The sequence below is a fragment of the Zea mays genome, chromosome 2 (assembly GCF_902167145.1).
Source record: "Zea mays cultivar B73 chromosome 2, Zm-B73-REFERENCE-NAM-5.0, whole genome shotgun sequence".
In the NCBI taxonomy this organism is placed as follows: Eukaryota; Viridiplantae; Streptophyta; class Magnoliopsida; order Poales; family Poaceae; genus Zea; species Zea mays.
In genome coordinates, this window is record NC_050097.1 from 203,391,515 (window position 1) to 203,416,003 (window position 24,489).

Consider the following 24,489-nt stretch of genomic DNA (forward strand, 5'->3'; position numbering starts at 1 on the left):
TTGATGTTTATTGAGTTGAAAAATGGTTTATCGCTTATAATATCCATGGTGGCATTAAAACATTGTCGTGTCCAGCGGCACCATAGAGACAATCTAGAGACCATAGCGTCGTGCCTAGGTCTCAATCTCGACACGACGGCGCTGTACGACACAATTAAGTTGTTGTGCCTCATGGTGCAATGCCTAGCCATGGTACTACAGCTAGTCATGTTAAACTTTACTAGTGATGTATCACCCATTTAAAATCTACGCATGTTATTGTTGCACAGAAGGATATTCTCATCAACCTTCCTCATTGTACACCCGTTCTCGAATATTTATCACTCGCTAGTTCATTTTTTAACTAAAACATGACAAAAAAACGGAGGGAGTACTATATAATGATATTATTTCCATATTAGAACATACTACTCCCTCTCTTTGTAAAAGAAAATATTTTTTTTGTTTTTGAGTAGTAAAATAGTCTAAACTTTAGCTAAATTAATATAAAATACAACTACTTAGAGCATCACCAAGAGACTATCTAAATAGCTTGTCAAACTAAATTTTAGCTATTTAATAACAAAATAGCTCATCAACAGACTAGCCATTTAACTTGCCAAGTTATCCGGCTCTCTAAATTAACTCTCTCACTAGCTAAATTTGGCTACCAACTCTCGCTAGCCAAACTAACTTGCATATTGGAGAGTCCGTTGGAATGAGATGTTATATATAAAGTTTAATATTTATAGAGAGACAAATAAAGATTAAAATAGAGAGTTAAAAATAAAGAGTCGTTTGGAGATGCTCTTATAATGCATCTTTAGATTAGTTATAAAATATATTTCAAAATAGATGTATTTGAAGTTATTATATTTTGACGATTTGGCTGTGGTTTTAGTTTAGCTTATTTGCACCGTTATTATGTCAGAGATCCTCAAGACCTCAACCGCCGCCGCCCGGAGCCAGCCACGCGCCAGTCAAGTTTTCAGTGTCCGGCTGCCGGCAGTCACCGCAAAACGAAATCTCTCTCCTCCACCTCGTAGTCGTAGCCGTTTCATCCACTTTCTAGTTTCCTTTCTCCTCCTCCAGCCCTCCTTAAAAAATCGGCCACGGTTATTTATTTCTCTCGCCCCGCTCCGCTTTCCTAATCTGCGAGCTGGGGGGAGATCGAGACCCTAGAACGGAGGGCGGGTGTGCGGCGCTGAGGGCCTTAGACGAATGGCGGTGGAGGAGACCGCGGAGAGCTGCGGCAGCCACGCCGCGACCGCTGCGTCCGGCGGCGGCGCGGCGGGGCCCGCGACGTCCTCGTCATCGGCCGCCGCGGCGGCGCAGGCGCGGAAGCAGCAACAGCAGCAGCGCCATAAGCTCGAGGTGTACACGGAGGTTCTTCGGCGCCTCCACGACGCCGGCCTGCCCGACGCGCGGGCGCCCGGGTTCGACGACGAGCTCTGGAATCACTTCAACCGCCTCCCTGCCCGGTACGTGCTCGCTCGCGCGCGCGCGACAGCGCTTCTTCCATTGACAGTGACGTGGCACGAATGCAATTCGCCCCCACCAGTGGTTTTCGCTGCGGGCGGCGGTCTGGTCTGGGCTCACCTGGATGGATTCGCTTTGGTTTCTGCAGCTACGCCATGGATGTGAACGTGGAGAGGGCGGAGGACGTGCTCACGCACAAGCGGCTCCTGGAGCAGGCCAAGGATCCGGCTCATCGCCCGGCTTTCGCGGTGCGGTCCGTGCAGGTGATGATTTTTGTATGCATTTTTTAACTAGTTATAAAGTAGACAAAGTCAACACATGTTTTTCTCGTTTATCTATTCGCAATATGGTTTTGCCTACTGTTCGTTTTTTAGTTGGTTGGTTCACTTGGTCGTGACAAATTCCTGCAATGGAGAATTCCAGTTCTCTGATCTTTTCCTTACTATACTTATGTCATCCGTGCGAAGGCTGCCCTGCTGGACTCACCTGAGTTATTCCTTTGCGTCTATTCCTTCGAAACAGAAACGGCACTGTTTCACCTGATTACTTTTTTAAGTGGACTAATCTTTCATTGAGATGAGCTCATTGCCTCATCGTGCTCCTTTTGATAGGAAAATCTAACAGATCGTCGCGAGCTTTTCATTGCCAAAAGCATGAAAGTAATGTCATGGTTTTGCATTGATGCCTTGCTGTTTAGGGTCTGTTTGGTTTTCGATGTTCGAGTGGCAACAATTTGAGTAGTCAGGGTACTGGCTGGGCTAACGGGAAATTTCACTGTGTTCCAAGCTGAAGCTTGTAATGGTTTCGTTCTACTTCACTATCTCAAATTTGGGTTCTCTCAGATTCTGACTGCGTGATATTATCTTAATACAAGCATATTGTATTTATGCATTTTTCTGTAAATGCATAATCATGACAATAGTTCAATGTCTATGCATTTTGTGTTTTTGACCAAGTAACCGTACCTACAAATTAGAGTTTAAGTTTTCAGCATGTGCCAATACCCTTGTTTTAATCGATAATATGTTATTGTTCCTGAATTTAAACTCTTAATTCTGTACATAAACTTTATTTTTTTATTTTTTAACTAACTGCTAAATTAGCAATTAATATGAAGGCCTTCAACTATTGTTGGTCATTATCCTTATTGGAGTCTTGATTCATTAGGTATCTCCAATTCTTGATGGGAATCAGACTGATTCTGATTCGAACACTGCAGGGGAGGAAGTCGCTTCAAGACTGTTGAACAGGCAGCAAAGGTACCTGCGTTTCCTCATCTGTCTAATACTTTGGAGATTGGCAATGAGAAGTATTTTGCATTAATGCTATGTGCAACAAAAAAAATTATATATCTACTACTGATTCGTTTGATGTGGTGTTTGTTTGACATGTATGACTTGTTTCCAGCATATATCCTCCTCCTGCCTTCGGTTCTTCTACAAATCTTGAGGCCCTTGCTCTTGAAGCTAGCAAGTCTCATGATCACGATAGCACTTCTGATAATGGCCGATCTCTATACAGGTACTCTTTGCTTTTAAACTCTAGTCTCTAGGTACCTTTATATTATAATATCTTATCTTAGAGAGTAGAGAACCTTAGACATCCCACCATTTTTTTCAACTAAGTTAAACCAGGACTTAAACCCCTGCCAGCTAGGCACAAATTTCCTCCCTAGCCAGTGTAACCAGCGGAGTACACGAAAATAAACCGACCCCTGGGGGCAAGACCTCCATGAGGAATTGACGGAAAGGTAGAATATTCTCTTCCCCAGTGTCAAGAGAAAGCCATGAAACCTGACTGTGCGGGATGTGCCACTAACAACGCAGCACCTGCAGCCTCGTATTGTGCTGCAACCATTAGTGGACACATATTTTACTGAAAATTTTCAGTGACTAGCCCTTTTCTGGTGAGAATGGGGAGTCAAACTCCTGACCTTAGGCTGCACTTCTGCATTCCCCACCACTGTGCTATACAGCAAGTGTTTCCTGTCAATTACTTTTTCCTTTTATTTTATCGTAGTTCAGCCATAGTTTCATATTATTTTTAACTAGTGAGTTAATGCTATACATGGTATAAGGAAATCTCCAATTGCATTCTTTTCCTTTGTTAAGTACTTGTTTATCTGCAGATACAATAGTTTTCTTGTCTGTCATTTCAGGCCCATGCATGAAATCACCTTTTCAACCATTGACAAGCCAAAACTTCTCAGTGAGGTAAACCTGTGTACAGTTGGATTTCTCATATGTATGGTTTATGTCTTGAAAAATCTTGTACATATATTTGTCCTTCTGTACACATTATACATTCTCACTGATATCTCGCTACCTCTACTTGAGTTAATATGTTTGATATTTAGTATAGTTAGTATTCTTATCTACTTGTTTAGTGATATGAAATTTTCTGATACTGACAGCTGACATCTCTGCTTGGTGAGCTTGGTCTAAACATTCAAGAAGCACATGCATTTTCAACAAATGATGGCTACTCACTTGATGTCTTCGTTGTTGTCGGTTGGCATGATGAGGTATTCACTAAGTCATTCTTTTCTGGTTATCATTTCCCATGCCCTGTGAGTCTAGGCTGTCTTTTCAATATATATAGCCTCTGTATATGTCATTCAAAGATAAACTCAGAGAGCAAGAGTTCTCAGAATACTGCTTGTGAAGTTAATATGTAAGATATCCGCATGATAGTTTATAATATGGTTTAACATTTTTAGTTAATGTGGTATAAGACAGGTAAAAAGTCTTTATAGATCCTGAAGTTTACTTATTTGATGGAATTGGGTTGCTAATTTTGTGTATGTGCACGAGACCTGTGACTAGCATCATGGCTCATGTAACATATATCGAGCATGTAATCAACAAAATAATGTTGGTAACAGCTACCAATGAACTGTTGATTCTTCAGAGAATCATCACTGTGATCTACACATTTTGTTTTGTTATTATCAGTCTCTTACTATTTATTTACCTGTTAATTTACTTAGGAAACAGAGGATTTAGTAGAAGCAGTGCAGAAGGAAATTGGCAGGATTGAAGAGGTAGAACAGACTCATTCGTTGTTGACTAGTTGAGCTCTAACTGCAACAGATTCTTTTTTCTGTATCCTCATTTTTCTACTGTCTTGGATTCAACAGACACAAGCATGGTCTTCATCTCATTCATGGTCTACTCCAGTTGAAAAAATGCAGATTGCTGAGAATTCAGCAGCTGACCGTGTTGAGATACCAACAGATGGTGCTAGTGAATGGGAAATTGATGTAAAGCTTCTCAAGTTTGGGAATAAAGTAGCATCAGGATCATATGGTGACCTGTGAGTGTTTTTGTGCTAGTTATCATGGGAAAAAAAATCCTTTTGAGGTTTTCTTCACAGTTCACTTAACAATATGTTTCTGTTTCCAGTTACCGGGGTACATATTGCAGTCAAGATGTTGCTATTAAAGTGCTGAAACCTGAGAGAATAAATGCAGACATGCAACGAGAATTTGCTCAGGAAGTATATATTATGAGGTGGTTACTACACTCAACTCTGTTTCACCTTGTATTACAAGATGGGTTCTTATTGTGATATTGGTAGTCTGGCATGCTAATTAAATATACCTTTGAAGTTTCTGAGGTTGCACTTGGCTTCTTGTTATTTTACCTCATTTCACTTAGTCTTATTTCTTCTGCAATGATTATCCTAAAGTCACTTCAAATCATCATTTATATCGAGATCTCTTTGCTGTCATTTACTTCCCAACATCTTATGTTACCAATCCTTTATCTCATTATCTGCATACTGATTGATCTCTTGTAGAATGGGCCTAGATTTGAACTTCAAATGCAGGATGTAACTGGATGAATGCACCACATTTATGATAAAAATCACCCCATAGTTTGCTTCCGTGACACTGCTTTTTTATGTACTACTTTGCTGAGTATGTTTTTGGATTTTAGGAAGGTCCGTCACAAGAATGTTGTGCAATTTATTGGGGCTTGCACTAAACCCCCAAACCTATGTATAGTCACAGGTATTGTTGAAGAAAATGGTCGTTTCAAATTGTCCATTTTCTTGTTGTCATGATCGTAATAGTGAGTGAACCATCTTATCTTCCTCTCTTCCAGAATTTATGTCCGGTGGAAGTGTGTATGATTACCTCCATAAACATAAAGGTGTTTTCAAACTTCCTGCTTTAGTTGGAGTTGCAACGGATGTGTCAAAAGGCATGAGCTACTTACACCAGAATAATATTATTCATCGTGATTTGAAAACTGCAAACCTTCTGATGGATGAAAATGGGGTAAGTAATCTAATGAGGCCATTTAGAACGTGGAGTTGCTCCTTTTTCATGTGGATTTCATTTCAGTCAACACTTAGGGGGTGTTTGGTTGCCCCTGCTAAAGTTTAACCCGGGTCACATCAAGCGTTTGACTTTTAAATAGGAGTATGAAATATAGACCCAACCAACTGGACTAGATTCGTCTCGTCTTTTAATCTTCGGCTGACAAATTAGTTTTATAATTCGACTACATTTAATACCCGGAACGGAGGTTCAAACATTCGATATGACAGGGGCTAAATTTTAGTTTGGGGTAACCAAACACCCCCTTAAGCTTGCTTCTATACTTTCAGACATGCAAAAATACATGTATTGTTTGTGACAAGTTCCTTCTGCCTCAATGGCTCTTCATGCCCCGGAAGAGTTTCTACTATACCAAATCTAGGACTGGACACATTTGCCTGGCTTAATTTTATTAGCTTCGTTCTGCAGACTGTTAAAGTTGCTGATTTTGGTGTTGCACGTGTTAAAGCTCAATCTGGAGTTATGACTGCAGAAACTGGTACTTACCGTTGGATGGCCCCAGAGGTAATTCTTTATTATTAGCTTTGCTACCTTTAATATTTACCACTGCCAATGATAATAGGTTTATATTAAATAAATGTGATCATGAAACACCCATGCTCTAAGGTGTTGTTTGGTTCACGTATTTGTAACGTGAATGGTAACCGATAACGTTAAACTATATTTGTTTAAGTCCAACCGTAATCGAGTGTGAATCATTACTATTATCATTTGTGTTACATTTCGTGAACCAAACTGCACTTAAGTTCATCTTCATGTCTCATGTTTATTTCGGAAACGGGTCCTGATGACACGCATTTCATTAAGAGGAGGTAGAAAGTTAAGTACAAGTGGTTCCCATGGGTAATCCATTGATTAACACATGATACACCCAGCTACAACATTAAGATAAAAGCTTGCTATTACAAGATGAATTTGCGATACGAGTCAGCACACTAAGTTATAAACAGCTAGAAGCAGCAGTCACAGTCTTAGCTGGCGGAAGCCTGCTTGATTCCAACGGACTGCCTCCTCGATGATGTTCTGGAACACAAGCTGAGCTGAATTGTCCTTTGGTTTGAATGTTCTTCATTGCGCTCTTTCCACAGCATGCAGCTATTTAGCAGAGCCAACAAATTGATGCGTCTTTCTACTTTTGGCATCTGTTTTCTCGAGCACAGCCACCATGACCACAAGCAACCGTGCAGTTGGATTACCAACTCCTGCAGGCTGATCCGCCCAAGGATCATGGCCCAGACCACTTGGCTAAACGCGCACGAAATGAAAAGATGATGGATGGTCTCTGGCTCCTAGCAGTAGAACACACAAGTGCCTGAATCTTGGAGACCATGGAGATGGCGTCTGTCCGCTATCCAACACTGCATGTGGAGTACAAGCCGGAAGAAGTGTTTCACCTTGCTATGTGCACACACCTTCCACAGTTCCATGCCCCCAGCAGCGTGCAAGACCTGATGAAGAGCGCCTGGCCATGCCAAGGCAGCGGAATATAGGTTGTCCACCAACCAGCGCCGCTTGTGGCTCTTTGAGTTGGATCTGTTGGTCTTGTGTTGGCGTGACAGGCCGTCATCTTCGTGATGTAGGCTGGGAACACTCTATCCCATTATCTAAAAAAACCAGCGCCACTGCGCCAGAGCAGTACATCCGCTGTGTCCTCACGTAACACGACACTTTCCATCACCTCCCAGCCACGAATGTAGTCAAGAAGAACATGCACCGTTAGCGCCCCTTTGATGTCACATGCCCATGCGTTTCTGATGATTGCTGTCGAAACTGAGCGGCTGTGACTCCGCCTTGGCCCTGCTGTGAATAATGCCGGTATGGACTTAACACAGCAACCATCAATCTAATGACCAATCCAGAAAAATGTAGTCCTCCCATCCTCGAGCACTGGCTCTGTGGCTGCGGAGAAGGTCGACTGGATGGCACGATCGTTAGAGGCTGTTTGGTCCGATCTACACAGCCACTCCCAATAGAGCACCAGTGCAAGACGGAGATCGACGAGTCCCAATCCGCCCAGATTAGACATACCACCGGCCAAGCCACTTGACATTGCTCTCCGGACACCATGCCAGTGCCGGACCAGAGAAATGCCCCTCGCCGTTTGTCAATGGCTTTGATAGTTCATGGTGACAGGCATAAGACAAAGGAAAGATGAGTTTGGGATAGCCGAGAGAGAGAGACTGACACGAGTGTTACATGCCTGGCTAGATTCAAAAGCTTTCCTTTTCCAAGGTATTATTATGTTTGCGACTGTAGCCACCAGGGGTTGTTCCTCACTCTTCAGTTTGTAGATGGAGTGGTATCCCTAGATAGCGATACATGAACTCGACAATCTTGCATTGCAGCACTGACTGGATGTGGTCAAGGTGAGCTCCAATGCACTGAATTGATGTGGCGACGCATTTGTCCAAGTTCGTGAATAGCCTAGAGGCATGACCAAAAATGTTTAGAATCTCCCTGAGCACATGCAGATCTTTTGGGTGGGTCGCAATAGAAATGACAAGATCATCCGCATAAAGTGGTGTGTGGCAGCGAATTGCCTGCTGACCCAATGGCGTGAAGAAATCCAGCCGATCAGCGAGGCCAAGCGCCCGTTCAATACCTCCATGGCCAAAACAAACAGCATGGGTGATAGAGGTTCCACCTCTGCCTCAGCCCTTGCGCATGACAGCTAATCCTGTCTGGCCTTCCATTTAGCAGGATTTTGGTGCCTGCCGTGGAAGGTGTGAATGAAATCAATGGATTTCCTTGTAACATGAGAGAAATGGAAATTCCTTAATACTAATTGATTGTACCATCATATAAGAATAAATTGATTGTACCATCTGAGCATAAATCCACAACCTCAACCTAAAAAAAATGACTTGCAGTAAAGTAATTGGTGAAAGAAGAAATGTGAGGACTTCCATGCTATTGTACCCTGGTAGCTTCGCACTGCTATCTTATGGCTAGTGGAGCTGGCTCTGGACCAGGCCATGACATAGTTTTTTGTTACAGTAGGTTTTAGCGGTATAGGGTATCTTCCAAATAATCACAAGCTTGGACCACACACCAGTGGACTCAAGAAATATAGCTGTCCAGTTTACTAATTTTTTCCCACAAGTGGTATGTCGTGTAATAAAATCTTACATACTTGCAGGTCATTGAGCACAAACCCTATGATCACAAGGCTGATGTTTTTAGTTTTGGAATTTTGATGTGGGAACTACTCACAGGGAAGGTACGTGCATTAATCTTGTGCTATCAAATCCATTCATTATGCTAGCTTGTTATTATTTTTTTGAAATGAGTTATTAATGGGTACCTTACACTATTTCTGCAGATTCCTTATGAGTACCTGACTCCACTACAAGCCGCTGTTGGTGTGGTGCAGAAGGTAAAAATCAGCAGCTTCATTTTTTTTAATCTAGCTGTCTTATTTGTTCAAAATTCTGTTTCTAAGTGGAGTAATTCTCATTTTGTCCATTTAATCACATTTCTCTCTCTCGAAAAGCAATAGCCTTAGCCACATTATACTGTGATAAAATAACTACATGTCTTGGAATCCGCGTTTATTCCATGAAATCATGCAGATGGTTTGGTACATAAAATGATGCGAAGAACATATTTTCGTGGAGTTTTGCTTGAACACTAGCGAATATTTAGAATGAGTGTACGACAATGGGATCCCAGTGACAATAGATTCTTGACCAGGGGGATCTAGAAGTTCCCCTCACCTCTGCGCTGTACAGAGAAAGGGAAGAGGATTGCAGCATTGAGTCCTTCTCTAATGTGTTAAGTTTCGTTCACAGGGATTACGGCCTACAATTCCAAAGCATACTCACGCAAAGCTTTCCGAGCTTCTTCAGAAATGCTGGCAGCAGGACCCTACCCAAAGACCAGACTTCTCCGAAATATTAGAAACTCTTCAGAGAATAGCAGAGGAGGTATGTGTTAAACACCTAATCATCATGTAATTATAGGAATACAATCTTATGCTGACGTCAACTCGCGTTACAGGTCGGAGAGGAGCACGATGGGAAGCACAAGGACAGAACACTGGGTGGTTTCTTTTCGGCTTTGAGGGGGCGGAGCCATTGAGACACAGTCGAAGACTTTTAATAATAAAAATGTACATGGCCTCGGTCCGTCCTTTGAAGGACCTGAGCTACAACCAGTGCAGTGCCTGTTCCTCGCACGTCAGCACCAGTACACAGAAATACAGACCTGCTGTGCAGCTGCAGTTGACTGAAGCGGCAATTTTTATTTAGCTGCAGCCATCGCTTTCCGCATATCCGCTTGTTATTCCTGAGTTCCATTACGCAATGTATAACATAGGTGAGGAAGCTTGGGAACTGTATCATCAGTCTGATTTCCCTGGGAGTGCAATCCTGCTGTAGATGAAAAAAAAAGCCAGATTCAGGCCGTGGCATGATTCTTTTAAGACTCCATCATTTAGCATCTTTTCGTTTATGGCAGCGCGGCGAGCTTGAGTAGCTGAACAACAGAACAAGGCACCTGCATCTGCATGGGTTCTGCTCGCTTGTGCCAATTTTTGTTCCCCAGTTGCCGTGAGAACAAACTATAATATCTTATATTCAGAACAAATGGAGAGAAAAAAACCATGTGTGTAGTCTTCATCGACAGTTCGACACTGATGATTCGAGGAGTAGCACTAGAAAGAGGTAGACTTGTGATGCCATACTTGCATCATCCACGATGCTTTTCTTCTCTTTTGCTGGATGAAAGAGCCCAGTAAACGAGTGAAGCCATGTGGGATCACAGTTTCTTTGGTTCGTTTCTGTTGAACACAAAAATGTCCTCATGGACGGTCCGGCTCTGAGTCCGGACGGTTCGCGGTGGTGGCGCGAACGGTCCACGCGTTCGTAGAATTAGTTAGGATTTTGAGTTTCTTGCGAAATTTTTTAGCTAAATCTGTAATTAAATCGAGAAACGACTTGTAACGGGTCTAGACCTTTCTTTTTATATAGATGAAGGGCTACGATCAATTGAATCCCCCACAATCGATCAAATCAACTCTATTTTTGGTTTTTTACCTTATGCATTAAGAGTAGTTCTAGTTTAGTCTACCTCTACCTCGAATCTTAAACTCTCTTCGGGTCTACGTCGACTATAGGCGTTTTGGGTGGCCTGCCGACGCCAAGACACACCATAGGATCTTTCCTCTCCGACGGGGTCCCTCCCTGAAGGCGAGATCTAAGTCTGCTGCGAAGAAGATCCTCTACGCCATCGCGGACCATCCGAGCTCCAGACGCAGACCGTTTGGACATACGCAGAGGAGGCGCCGCTCCTGTGCCAGGTCGTAGACCGTCCGACCCTATGTTGCGGACCGTCCGCGCCTCCGCAGAGAACATCGTCATCGGTCTTTTCCAGTGTTTAGCGTCTAGATCGGCGCCAACACATTTTTTGCCGACTTCACGGAGAGCCATCTCAGCATTCACACATCGGACATAACACCATTGATTCATTTTACTGCATTATTTTGGTTCGCAATCATAGTCATCCATACACCGTTACACATTAACACTGAAGTTTCAAATTATTAGGAGATCATGGTTGCTCTGATTCGTTCGCATGCTTTATGTACATACACATTGACTGATCATAACGATGTTCATGTTCGACGACTCCCTCATTAACCGCTAATCCTGTCAATCGAAACGCCACCGCTGAAGACATCCGTCAGCGCCGTCGACGACTGCAGCGACGCCTTGAGGAGCATCACGGCCTGTCCATCGATCAAAAGTTAGAGAACTTGTCAGAGCGCACGCATGCGACTTTGACCAGCAGCGGTGCTAGCTAGTGCATGTGCATGAGCCAGCGCTCACCTCTTTTGTGCCGAGCTCAACGGTCGTCTCCTCCAACGCGGAGCAGTCCTTGACGTCGAACTTCTTGAGCAGCATGATGGCGGAGATGGTGGACATGGGCGCCACGGTGAGGTCGTCCATCACCAGGTACGTCACCACCTCCTTCACGTACCCGCCGGCGCCCAGCCCCGCGGCCTCCTGCGCCCGCGCAAGCGCCAGCTGCTTGCCGTGCGCGTCCCCGGGCGGCAGCCGCATCTCCATGGTCATCGGCTGCCGGCACGCCGGGCACGGCAGGCCCGCCACGTCCGTCACGTTCGTCGGGTTCCCGCGGCACGGGGGCGCGTACGCGTTGCACCGGAAGAACCGCTGCGGCGGGGGAGGCGCCGGCGCCGGCGGGACCGCGCCCTCGCCGAGCAGCAGCGGGAGCGCGGCGGAGGGCAGCGTCGAGGGGCTGAGCAGCGCGTCGCGGTTGGGCGAGCTGGAGACGAAGAAGGCGTCGTCTAGGGCCAGCGCGCCCGCGTAGAGCGAGCCCAGGGAGCCCGGCGCGGGCTCGCCGCGCTTGGCCAGTGCGCGCGCCGCGAGGCCCGCGGGCACGCGCAGCAGGCCGATCAGGAAGTCCACCGCATCCTTGCGGGCCTCCGCGTACAGCACGCGCCGCGAACGCCTGTCCACCAGCAGCTTCAGCTGCGGGCCGCCAGCGGCCGGCGCCGGCTTCACGTCTGTAGCTGCCGTCATGGACGTCATTGCTGCGGCTGGTGCTGGCCTGGCCGGGTCTGCTTGATGTTAAGAGCTGCAGAGCTTTCCTTGTCTTGTACGTGACCAGGGCCAAATTACTTATACTGTGCAGTGTGTCTGTCCGTGTCCGGTTGCGAAACTTGCCGTGGGAAGAGAAGAAATGCTGCTCGGTATGGAGGTGATCGGAGACGAAGGGAGGCGGCTTGGTATATCTGCAGTTGAAGCTTGCTGCTTTCACCCGAGGGTTTGGTAACGTTGCCGTAAGAATCTGGAATAAGGGCGTGTTCGGCAGGCTGCAAGCCGACACTGTTGCAGCTGTTTGGACTGCTGCAGCTGCAATCCATAGAGAGAAAAATACTGTAGAAGCCGCAGCCGCAGCCGGATTGCAGCCGCAGCAAGCCGCAGCGAACAAGCCGTAAGTCCTGACCTCCTCGTCCATGCAGAAGCTGAAAAATTAGATTAGTTGTACGTACCGTCCAGTTGCAGCGCAGAGTAAGAGAACGGAGATCTGACGATTTATCAACTGGATTTGATTAATTACTCGCAAATAGCGATGAATAAATAGTGTGCCATTTTATCATTTCACACATCTAGATCTCACCTTGATGCTATCAAAAGCGGCGGAAACAGGCAGCACGTGCTACGTCCGACAGTACTCTCCTATTCAGTTCAAGGCTCGTTTTCGGTAAGATTGAATTTTCGGTTCGAAAAATTATATATTTTGGTCCCAAATTCAAAAAAAAATACAAAAGTCAAACTTTGATAAAACAACGAAATTTCGGTCCGTACTCCGTACTAGCGAAATTGTAAACCTGCTCTCAATACCCAAAGCATTGGGTGTTTGGTTCACCAGACTAAATTCTTACACATGAGATGTTTTAATACTAGTTACAAGTATTAAATATAGTCAAATTACAAAACTAATTATAAAGATGATAATTAAATGACAAGGCAATTATTAAGACTAATTAATCCATGTTTCATCTATGTGATGTTACACCAAACAATTCCTAATATGGATTAATTAGATTTAAAAAATTTGTCTTGCTATTTAGTCGTCTATGTAATTATTTTAAATTAGATTATATTTAATACTCGTTATTGACATTCAAATCCGAAATGATTAGGACTAAACCCTTGAACCAAACACCCACTGAGGAGGGACAGATCAAATTCATTAAATGCGTATAATGAAACTAACAGGCAGCAGAAGATCAGGCATCGGAATCCATCACCAGCTTACATTCCACTGCGACTGAAGTTAGCTGTTGACCAACACCTTCACTTCAGCGACAAAAAAAAAGCAGCAGCAGTACACAATGATCGGCTTGCTACAGAAGTAGCAGGAATTCAGTCATTTGCTGCTGAACCCAGCCTTGCAGTATAAACACGAAAAAGTACACTGCTAAACAGCCAATCCAGACAACAACAAAAAAAAACTACAGCTGAAACTACAAGTTTCTCTGTTCAGATCAGGTGACATCCATTCATTGTAAGCAGAGCACACAATGATCGGCTCGCTACAAAAAGAACAAAAAAAAATACTCATGCTGCTTCTGTACAGGAAGATCTAGCTACTAGCAATTACAGGATCTGTCGGCTGTCGGTACATGTCTACCTTCCTCCATCGCCCTTCAGTCTCTCTCAGGAGCATCTCCAGCGTCTTTCCTAGCGCTCAAGTTTCCTGCATATGTCCAGACCTTCTCTAGATCACCAGAAAAGAGCTTTTCGACCTTGATTTCTTGAGTTCCTAGAATGTTTTTGTTTAATGGGGGCTGTACCCTTCCAGGGCTGCCTGTAACTGGGGTGGATGAGCAGAAAGTGGGTGTTGCGAACGGAGAGCCATACGGCGAATTCTGAATAGAGAATGGGCTTGGAGAGATCCTCTTCTGAACTGGCACACCTGTGCCACGATTGAAGATCGAAACAGACTCAGCAGCAGCTGATCTGTTTGTAGCATCATCAACATAGATCACATCATCAATTCTTGCAATTATGTTAAATGCCAAGCTCTCCAGAACCCTTGAGTAGCATTCAAGTATGGACTGCCCGACATCCTAAAAACACGCAAGAAACAAAGTGAAGATTGTGGTTTGTGTAACTGAAAGAAAGACTTGATCGATTTTGATTTGGCCAGAGAAGAAGTCCATGGTTATTTGTTTTTGCATGAGCTTTACCTTGTTATACTGTATCTTGTTCATGTCAAGGGAAGTTTGTGGCAGGCCTGGATATCTCAATCTTAAGCTCTGCAATAGACCATCAGCTCTTTCAGACAAAGTGTGGCTCTTCTCCTTATCTCCAACAAGACCCTTCACTTTTCCACCCCAAGATATCTTTGATTTGGCTTGAGGTGTCGACTTTTTTTGGCCTTTCAGTTTCCAAACATGGATGGCACCTTCTATTCTGTTTGCCACTTCAAGTGTGTGGTGCTCGGATGATAGATCCAAGCAATCTAGGAGACATTCTGGTGAGAACTGCTCAGCTGTTATGTATCGATAAATTATCTCACCCAAGCAAGATTTACCGTTCTGCAGAAAAAAAATAAGATATTAGACTGAGCGTATCAATACGGAAATACCCACCTCCATTATTAGGCTATATTAGACCAAAGAAAAATATGTGCTGTTTGCAGACAAAAACAGAGCAGGAATGTCATATATGGTCAGTATCAACAAAGAGGGAAAGAAATGCCTTGATACATGCAGTGACAATAGTACAAATGCTAAACTCAGTCATAACTGTGATCTGCACCTGGTAAGGCCAGTATTTGTACTGCAGTTCTACATGACCTTAATTTTAATCACTGCCAGACTCATCTTATTTTTTGGGAATGCTAATTAAACTTCTTTATGACATTGCAATATGCACTAAACCAAGTTGCTGGAAAATTCCAGATAACTCCTAGCATATGAGAGTCAAGAACAAAGTGATTGGACTATAAACATTCAGGCCTTCAAAAGGAAGCATTTATAATCCCGCACAACATGACAGATTTACTCTCAATGAAAATGAAATACAAAAGGAAATACAGCTATGGCTTCTTCAGCTTTTTCCATATTATATTACAGTCATCAATTAATTCCTCATAACACCAATGGGTTAGAGCCTACAACTGACGACAGCTAGAGTGACAACACTTGTTCATGCAAAAAAAAAAGGCATTGCCGTAACTGATGACCATCACCTTCACTCGATAAAATGTACTAAAACACATTAATTGAGCTCTACGTTTACAAGCATATATAGGAAGTGAGCGGTCCCTTCCACAGGGATTGTATGCAATTGGTCCTTTCTTTACCAGGGATTGAAGTACAATGTAGCAAGCAAGCACACGACATGGATTCCAAGAGATAGAGCTGGTAGCAGTGAATCCCTAGCTGTAATTGTTTTACCTTGGGCAGTGTCTCCAGGTACACTTCGGGGATTTCCATCTCGGCGAGCACATCGCTGTTAATCGCCATGGCCGCCTTGAGTATCTGGTTTGCACAATCCCTGCTTTGCTGCAACTTCCTCCTCGCGTCCTCAGACAGCCCCTTGGGCGGCACTCTTGGGCAGGGCAACCACCACTTGTCCTCCTGCCGCACTGACGGCCGGCCACAAGACGACGAGGATGAGGACGGGAACGGACCCCCGCTATCCTCGACCATAACCCCTCTGTCCACGTACCAGAACTCCGTATCCTTGAACCCGTCAATCATCGCGAGGAGCATGGCGTCGAGTTTCTTGAGCGCGGGGAGGTTCATGTAGAGGTCGCTGCGCGGGCGCGGGACCATGACCTCGAACTGGCCGCCGCCTTCGGGGAGCTCCTGGATGGAGGGGGTGAGCTCGACGATGGAGTCAGCGACGGAGAGCAGCCACTCCATCTCCCGCGTCCACATCGCCTTCCTCGCCGTCGCGAGCGGCTCCAGCCTCCACAGCTCGCCGAACACGGTGGCTGGACGTGAGAGCGTCAGAAATCCGGGCGTGCGGGTGGGGTAGCACGGCGGCGGTTGGGCGCGAGCGTACCGGAGAGGTTGGTGATGGCATTGGAGATGGCGAGCGCGGTGCAGACGCCCTTCCCGCTGCCCGACATGTCCTCGCCGAGCAGGAGCTTCGCGAAGCGCTCCTTCATCATGTCGATCTCTGGCGCCACAGAAGCGCGGGACAGGGCAAGAGCAAGAACTTGCTGTGAGAGGAAAGAAACAAGAGGAGATTTTGGAGAGAGATCTAAGCAAAGGGGGGGGGGGGGGGGGGGGGGGGGGGGGGGGGGGGGGGGGGGGGGACAGGGCGGGGGCCGCTTACCGGAGAGGTCGGGGGTTGGCTTGGAGAGGTAGAAGGCGGCGGCCGATGCCGGGGTGGGGAGCGACGAGGAGGAGGACGCGAGGCGGGAGACGGTGGCGGAGGCCGAGGAGGAGGAGGCGAAGCGGCGCGTGGTGGGCGCGGAGCAGTCACTGGAGGTTTCGGACTCGCTGACGTCGGCGCTGGGGCTGTAGCTGCCGCTGCAGCGGTCCGAGGCGGCCTCGTCCTCCGACGCGGTCGCCATTGCGGCGGCGATGGCCGCCGGCTGGCTGGCTAAGCTAGGCGCTGTGGCGGTGGAGAGGGAAATCGCATCTGGGAGTGGGGACTGGGGAGGAGGGAAAGCGATGGAACTGGACGCACAGGCACAGCGCAACTGCAGCCTGTAGGAGCAGGAGAGCGAGCTCACTGCCTCCGACTGCGCTGCTTCCTCTATTTGTTTATTCCTTTTTCTCTGAGCTCCCCGTTTGTTTTTTTACTAATCTCGTTTGAATGGTGGATTAGCGCGGCGGTGATGTTCGTGCTCAACACTGCCACTTGTGGTACTACTACTGATCATGTACCGTGGGCGCGTTGTATTTCTGTAGGATGTGCGTATGTGCCTGTGTCATCCAGCTTTTCTGTGCAGGTGTCTCAGTCTCAGCTCGCTCTTCGCTTTCGCGCAGGTGTGAATCCAGCATTCCAGCACTAGTGATCTTCTCTATCTTTGTTCAAGGCATGGCTTGAGCTTGGGTGTCATTTGTTTCACGAAATGTAACATAAATGGTAATGGTAATGATTGCTACTCGAATATCGGCGGTAACAAATTTGAATAAAGAGGTATCAATTTAACAATGTTTTGGTCCATGACATGAGTGCTGGACCTGATGTTTAATGATAGTAAGGTTTGGGATTTTCAAAAAAAAAGGCCCAGTGCGAAATCAGATATGGAGGGTCCATCCACACACAAATATATATATATAATTATACATACAATATCGAATATTTGACGTATAAAAATTATTAAGCACTGTTTTGATGTTTATAATATAACAAATGTAAAATATAGCCAAAAACACTTACTTCTTATCTGATATCATTAAAGATATCTTTTAAAATTTTGTGATACAAAGTCATCGCTTATATCATTGAGATCAATTTCATCCAACAACTTTTTTCGATATATAGAATCGTCAAGCCATTTAACCTCTCTTAAGTTATTGTTGACCATAAATAGTTCACAAAAATATTTCATTTTTAAAAAGCTTCTCTCTGCCGATGCAACCATCATGTGTATAGTAAAAATACTCTCTCTATATCAAAATAAATTTCGTTTTGCTTCTTTAGTGGATTCATCATCATCTAGTTCAATATAAACATAAAAATCAAAAGCTAAAACAAATACTATTTTGAATCGGATAGAGTATTCGATAAGCAATTGAGACATTAGTTTAACAATCTAAACGAGACTGGTTGATAGCGCATCGCTTTTTGCGTATTTATGTCTACAATAGATAGATTTAACCGGAAAAAGTGCTAGCGTCTAGTGGCTAGTGGGCCCTCTGATTTTGGGGGCCCGATGCGGCCGCACCCTCGACACCCCCACAGATACGGCCCTGATTTATAGTGTGGTATCAATTATGGTTGGACTTAAACAAACATGATCTAAAGTTATTGGTTACATATTGTGTTACCAATATGTGAACCAAACGACACCTTGGTTTCTTCTCGAACGGGAGATATTATCGAGGAGGTAAACAAATGGGTTTATTGGTCGACACGACAGCACACTCGGTCACTTTTGAGATGATCTTATTTAGTAGTCCGTACTAATTTTGACCTCGTTGGCAAATGGCAACCGTTGTATTATTACACTCCCTTCATCTTAAATTAAAATTCGTTTAACTTTTTTTACCACATTTGGCCGACTCGTCCTATTAAAAAAATTTAACAAAAAATGAAAAAGTCAAAGACACATTTAAAATATATTATACACTAAACAATAGTATAATAAAAATTAATAATAATTATGATTTTTTTTTGAAAAAACGAGCTATTATAATTTAGGATAAAAAAAGTCAAACGAATTATAAATTGGAACGGAAGAAGTAATAACTACAAAACAAACAAATGTAGAAAATATAAATACTCAATTCCGACCGGAAAAAAAAAGCGAGCCACAGAGATTGAGAAGCAGATGTTTTTCTGGTTTGGTGGTTGTTTTTACTGTTCTCAGATTTCATATTTGACTAATAAAGTTGACCTTTGTATTTCTAAATTTAGAGTGAAAAAAGAGCAAGAACCTTCCGGCTTAAGTTAAGGCTATACGGTTCGAGTGGTATAGATCATAACATCAAGGTATGACTTCTGATTTGTTCATACCGCCTCCATGGTATTTCTACAGAAACTATTTTCATAATCATTTACTGTTCAATTGCCTGTGTTTTACTACGGCTGTTATATATCATATGAATAGATATTAAGATATTTATTCAAATACAATTATTATATTTTACTTCTAAACACTGTTGACACCTTTTTGGAGGCGCCAATCACTCAAAAGAACTAGCGGTGGTGCTCTCTGGTCAGGCGCGGACGGTCCGCGGCACAGAGCCGGGCGGTCCACGACCTGGCGCGAGGCGGTGGTGCTCCCTGGTCAGACGCGGACGGTCAGCGGCACAGGGCCGAACGGTCCGCGACCTGGTGCAGGAGCTAGGATCCCCTGCCTGATGGTCGGACGGTCCGCGCCCTAGGGCCGGACGGTCCGCGCGTGCGCAGGGGCGGCGGAAGATCGCCGGCGGCGCCTGGATCTTGCTCCCGGGAGGGACCCCGTCGGGGAGGAGAGATCATAGGAGTTGTCTAGGCTCGGGCAGACCGACCTAGACTCCTCTAATCGACGTAGAGTCGAGGAGAGGCAGAGAATTTGGGGATTGGAATACTAAACTAGGGCTAAACTAGAACTAGACTAGAACTACTCCTAATTGTGCTGAAAATAAATGTGAGATAGAAGTGGTATTGGTTCGATTGTTGGGGGTTCAATCGGCCGTAGCCCTTCATCTATATAAAGGGGAGGTCTGGATCCGCTTCAAACTGATTTCCGAGTTAATCCCGCGGTTTTAGGTAACCAATCCCGCGAGAAACTAGGAACCCTAACTGACTCTGCGCACGCGCGGACCGTCTGCGCCACCACCGCGGACCGTCCGGCCTCGGGGTCGGACCGTCCGCACTGCTCTTTTTAGAGCTCAACATATGCCCCCTGCCTTTTGGTGAAGGTTGACGAACCAAAAGCATATGAACTAAACCTGATGTAGGTCACCGGCTTTTCGATATGGAGATTATTCAATAAAGCACCAATATAAAGGCCGTTTCGGATTGTATCTTTCTCGGCCATGACCATTTGATCAATGGATCAAAAGGAATAGAATGAAGGTGCCCCCCCAGTCTGGATAGACGAAGGGACTATACATGTACCATGGATTCATCATTGTGCCATTCCATGTTTGAACAGGATAATATACCGACGATGAGTAAATAGGTGGAAAGTACCCTTGTCTCATAGAATGAATAGGCGATGCTTGTTGTGTCGCCTTTCGGGTCGTTTTGTTTGACCGTTTTGTTTTAGCAGGTGACCGGGGTTTCTTTGTTGACCGATCACGTGGAACAGTCTTTTTGCTAGTATTTTTGGAGAGCAACTGATCAAAAGTAGGATCGGCTTTGATCAGCCGATTATATGCTTTGACCTTGCGTCTTTTTCCTTGCTTTGTGTAGAGGTTGACGCCTTTGGTCATAGGTGGACTGTCTGGCTGAGTTAGCCGGACCGTTTGTCTGAGCACCGGATTGTCCGCACGTAGGTGCCGGACCATCTACGATGCTAGGGCTAGGCTGATGTGTTTGGTTCATTAACTGTGCCTGCCCCCCGCGTATTTGGACTTTTTAGCCTTCTCGTCCGAAGCCTTTCGAGCAATCTCCTTTTGTGATATATCTGACATGCGAGGATTGCTGATGACGATGCCCTTGCCTTTGCCTTTATCGGCCATTTCGGGCCGAACCAAGACCTTTTTGCATGTGAGTTCTATTGTATTAACAGGAAAGGGTTGTGTGTCTATTTGCATCTCCTGAAAAGCCAATCGACCCTTATTTATGGCTGATTGTATCTGTCGACGAAAAACATTACAATCATTGGTGGCATGAGAAAAGGAATTATGCCACTTACAATAAGCACGCCTCTTTAATTCATCAGGAGGAGGAATAGTATGAGTTAATTTAATGTTGCCGTTTTTCAGTAACTCATCAAATATTTTATCGCATTTAGCAACATTAAAAGTAAACTTAACTTCTTCTTGTCAATTCTTTCGAATCGACTATAAAGCAGAACACGCTGAAGGTTTGGCCTGTCCTGGCCAAACCAGTTCGGCGGTGTATACATCCGTGGATTCATCGTCCGAATTATCGTATCCCACTAGATGCATCTTATGGCTACCCGATTTTGATGTTTCCTTACTTCGGCTTTCACAGGTCATAGCCCGCTGGTGTAAGTGCACTAGCGAAAAGAATTGGGTGCCATCTAATTTTTCTTTTAAATAGGGTCGCAACCCATTGAAAGCCAGCCCTGTCAGTTGTTTTTCTGCGACATGAATCTGAAAGCATCGGTTTCTAGTGTCCCGAAATCTCCGGATATAGTCATTAACCGATTCTTCAGGCCCCTGTCGGACTGAAGCTAAGTCAGCCAATTCTAACTCATGTTCTCCTGAGAAGAAGTGTTCATGAAATTTCTGCTCTAATTCTTCCCAAGAGTTAATAGAGTTTGGTGGCAAAGCTGCGTACCATGCAAATGTAGTATCAGTAAGGGACAACGAGAATAAACGAACGTGGTAGGCCTCCCCATCAGCCAATTCTCCCAAGTGTGCTATGAATTGGCTTACATGTTCGTGTGTGCTTTTCCCACCTTCACCAGAAAACTTAGAGAAGTCTGGTATTCTAGTTCCCTGTGGATATGGCACGGTGTCGAATTGGTGGCTATAAGGCTTCCTGTCGGCGTTTCGAGACCGGGGGGTCCCTGGGCCGACGAGTGAATGTCGCCGCGTGCCCCAGCCCAGATAGGTCGAGCGCGAGGGCGAGCGCGAAGGGGGGAGAGCGAGGCGGCCGGAGACCGGCGTGAGAGAGTGGGAATCCCGCGGCCTTCGTGTTCGTCCCGCGCCCAGGTCGGTTGCGCTTGCAGTAGGGGGTTACAAGCGTCCACGCGGGAGAGGGAGCGAGCGGCCCCAAGCGAGCGCCTGTCTCGTCCTCGTCCCCGCGCGGCCAACCCTCTCTAAGAGGGCCCTGGTCCTTCCTTTTATAGGCGCAAGGAGAGGATCCAGGTGTACAATGGGGGGTGTAGCAGAGTGCTACGTGTCTAGCGGAGGAGAGCTAGCGCCCTAAGTACATGCCGTTGTGGCAGCCGGAGAGATTTTAGCACCCAGCTGGTGTGATGTCGTGGCCGTCGGAGGAGCGATGGAGCCTGGCGGAAGGACAGCTGTTGGAGCGGTTGAGTCCTTGCTGACGTCCTCTTGCTTCCGTAAGGGGGCTGAGAGCCGCCGCCGTCACAAGGTACGCGGGGCGCCATCATTGCCTATCCGGCGGAGCTAGCCAGATGGGACGCCGGTCTCGTTCCCTGCGGCCCGAGTCAACTCGGGGTAGGGTGATGATGGTGCCTCCTGTTGACGTGGCTGGTCTACGCCCTAGGTTGGGCGATGTGGAAGCTCCTCCGAGGCCGAGGTCGAGTCTGTCTTCCATGGTCGAGGTCGAGTCCGAGCCCCTGGGTCGGGCGAGGCGGAGTTCGTCGTCTTCTAGGGCTGAGCCCAAGTCCGAGCCCTGGGTCGGGCGGAGCGGAGTTCATCGTCTTCTGGGGCTGAGCCCGAGTCCGAGCCCTGGGTCGGGCAGAGCGGAGTTCGCCGTCTTCCGGGACTTAGCCCGAGTCTGAGCCCTGGGTCGGGCGGAGCGGAGTTCGTCGTCTTCCGGGACTTAGCCCGTGTCCGAGCCCTGGGTCGGGCGGAGCGGAGTTCGCCGTCTTCCGGGACTTAGCCCGAGTCCGAGCCCTGGGTCGGGCGGAGCGGAGTTCGCCGTCTTCCGGGACTTAGCCCAAGTCCGAGCCCTGGGTCGGGCGGAGCGGAGTTCGCCGTCTTCCGGGACTTAGCCCGAGTCCGAGCCCTGGGTCGGGCGGAGCGGAGCTTCCTATGATGCCTTCGGCAGGGCCTGACTGCCTGTCAGTCTCACTCTGTCAAGTGGCACCACAGTCGGAGTGGCGCAGGCGGCGCTGTCCTCCTGCCAGATCGGTCAGTGGAGCGGCGAAGTGACGACGGTCACTTCGGCTCTGCCGGCTGGGGGGCATCAGGATAAAGGTGTCAGGCCACCTTTGCATTAAATGCTCGATTTGGTCGGTTGGTGCGGCGATTTGGTCAGGGTTGCTTCTTAGCGAAGGTAGGGCCTCGGGCGAGCCGGAAATATGTTCGTCGTTGGAGGGGGGCCTCGGGCGAGACGGAAATCCTCCGGGGTCGGCTGCCCTTGTCCGAGGCTAGGCTCGGGCGAGGCGTGATCGAGTCGCTCGAATGGACTGATCCCTGACTTAATCGCACCCATCAGGCCTTTGCAGCTTTATGCTGATGGGGGTTACCAGCTGAGAATTAGGAGCCTTGAGGGTACCCCTAATTATGGTCCCCGACAGTAGCCCCCGAGCCTCGAAGGGAGTGTTAGCACTCGCTTAGAGGCTCTCGTCGCACTTTTTTGCAAGGGGACCAGCCTTTCTCGGTTGCGTTTTGTTCCGGTGGGTGCGCGCGAGCGCACCCGCCGGGTGTAGCCCCCGAGGCCTCGGAGGAGTGGTTTTACTCCTTCGAGGTCTTAATGCCTCGCGTAATGCTTCGGCTGGTCTGGTTGTTCCCTCATGCGAGCTGGCCGTAACCCGGGTGTACGGTCGGGTCCCAAGTTCTCGGGCTGGTATGTTGACGCTGTCAACGGTTCGGCCGGAGCCGGGTTTGCGAGAGTAGCCCCCGAGCCTCTGCACAGGGCGAGAGGGCGATCAGGGGCAGACTCGGCTTTTTTACATACGCCCCTGCGTCGCCTTTCCGCAAGGAGGAGGGGGGGGGAAGCGCCATGTTGCCCTCGATGGGCACCGAACATGGTGTCTCCGGTGAGCTGCAAGCGGGTAATCCGAGTGGACGTCCGTGCCCCGTTCGTTAGGGGTCGGCTAGGGGCCTAGAGGCACGCCCAAATGTACCTGCGGGTGATCTGCCGAACCCGGTCCCCTGGCGACGGGGTCCGAGGGCTCGATGCTTCCCTCTGATGGGATTCCGTTACAAGATCGTTCCCGCCGGTCTCGGAAATGTCCTAGGGTACCTCAGGAGCGCAGCCCGAGCCTTGGTTATGTATCGAACGTACCCATGGTCATCCCTCACTCGGCGTCTGAGGCGGCTGTGAACCCTTCGGGGGCCAGCCTTCGAACCCCTGATCAGTAATGGGCGCGGAGCCCGAATAGCCTGAGGCGGCCGTGGAACCCTTCCGAGGGGCCGGCCTTCGAACCTCTGACCAGTAGTGGGTGTAGGGCCCACGCGATCTGAGGCGGCTGTCGAACCCTTCCGGGGGGCCAGCCTTCGAACCTCTGATCAGTAGGGAGGCTCGGAGCCTGGTTCCTTCACGGGGAAGGATCCTTTTCGGGGTATCCCCCTTTCCCGGTCCCTGTTGCAAGAGAGAGAAAGAGGAAAAAAGGGAAAGGATATGAAATCGAACGACGCGGCGTACCTTTACTAACGCGGTCATTATGGCGAAGGCGAAGCGTCGCCCGCTTCTCCTGCCAGAGGCGCCGCCTGTCCCGCCGCGAAGTTAATGCGACGGGGCGAGTGGTTGGCGGGGCGGCCG

At 47.1% G+C, this 24,489-nt stretch overlaps 3 protein-coding genes across 3 annotated transcripts; 1 reads left to right on the top strand and 2 right to left on the bottom strand.

The window, feature by feature from the left end:
* The first annotated feature begins 930 nt into the window (after window positions 1-930).
* LOC100382522 (putative ACT-domain containing protein kinase family protein) lies at window positions 931-10,260 on the top strand. Its single transcript, NM_001175259.2, has 16 exons — window positions 931-1,460; window positions 1,607-1,721; window positions 2,626-2,717; window positions 2,866-2,979; window positions 3,617-3,671; window positions 3,872-3,982; window positions 4,448-4,501; window positions 4,598-4,773; window positions 4,863-4,970; window positions 5,400-5,473; window positions 5,568-5,743; window positions 6,215-6,310; window positions 8,946-9,026; window positions 9,129-9,182; window positions 9,598-9,732; window positions 9,806-10,260. The coding sequence occupies exons 1-16, from the start codon at window positions 1,201-1,203 to the stop codon at window positions 9,884-9,886; spliced, it is 1,782 nt and encodes a 593-aa protein (NP_001168730.1). The 5' UTR covers window positions 931-1,200; the 3' UTR covers window positions 9,887-10,260.
* Window positions 10,261-11,265: 1,005 nt separating this feature from the next.
* LOC103647632 (uncharacterized) lies at window positions 11,266-12,427 on the bottom strand. Its single transcript, NM_001319753.2, has 2 exons — window positions 11,635-12,427; window positions 11,266-11,534 (listed from the first exon to the last, which is right to left on the bottom strand). Exons 1-2 carry the CDS (start codon window positions 12,355-12,357, stop codon window positions 11,442-11,444), a joined length of 816 nt encoding a protein of 271 aa, NP_001306682.1. The 5' UTR covers window positions 12,358-12,427; the 3' UTR covers window positions 11,266-11,441.
* A 1,351-nt stretch (window positions 12,428-13,778) lies between these two features.
* On the bottom strand, window positions 13,779-17,009 carry LOC100285947 (pollen-specific kinase partner protein). The gene is made up of 5 exons (NM_001370733.1): window positions 16,630-17,009; window positions 16,354-16,470; window positions 15,741-16,282; window positions 14,526-14,876; window positions 13,779-14,405 (listed from the first exon to the last, which is right to left on the bottom strand). Exons 1-5 carry the CDS (start codon window positions 16,868-16,870, stop codon window positions 13,983-13,985), a joined length of 1,674 nt encoding a protein of 557 aa, NP_001357662.1. The 5' UTR covers window positions 16,871-17,009; the 3' UTR covers window positions 13,779-13,982.
* Window positions 17,010-24,489: the final 7,480 nt, after the last annotated feature.

Bases quoted from the DNA above. Each gene is read 5' to 3' on its own strand.
- LOC100382522 (NM_001175259.2), top strand. From the start codon at position 1,201: ATGGCGGTGGAGGAGACCGCGGAGAGCTGCGGCAGCCACGCCGCGACC. The intron at 1,461-1,606 runs GTACGTGCTCGC...TGGTTTCTGCAG, and splicing joins TTCAACCGCCTCCCTGCCCG to CTACGCCATGGATGTGAACG. The intron at 9,733-9,805 runs GTATGTGTTAAA...CTCGCGTTACAG, and splicing joins TTCAGAGAATAGCAGAGGAG to GTCGGAGAGGAGCACGATGG.
- LOC103647632 (NM_001319753.2), bottom strand. From the start codon at position 12,357: ATGACGTCCATGACGGCAGCTACAGACGTGAAGCCGGCGCCGGCCGCT. The intron at 11,535-11,634 runs GTGAGCGCTGGC...ATCGATGGACAG, and splicing joins TTGAGCTCGGCACAAAAGAG to GCCGTGATGCTCCTCAAGGC.
- LOC100285947 (NM_001370733.1), bottom strand. From the start codon at position 16,870: ATGGCGACCGCGTCGGAGGACGAGGCCGCCTCGGACCGCTGCAGCGGC. The intron at 16,283-16,353 runs GTACGCTCGCGC...TCTCACGTCCAG, and splicing joins TGCCATCACCAACCTCTCCG to CCACCGTGTTCGGCGAGCTG. The intron at 14,406-14,525 runs GTAAAGCTCATG...GCGTGTTTTTAG, and splicing joins ACAAGATACAGTATAACAAG to GATGTCGGGCAGTCCATACT.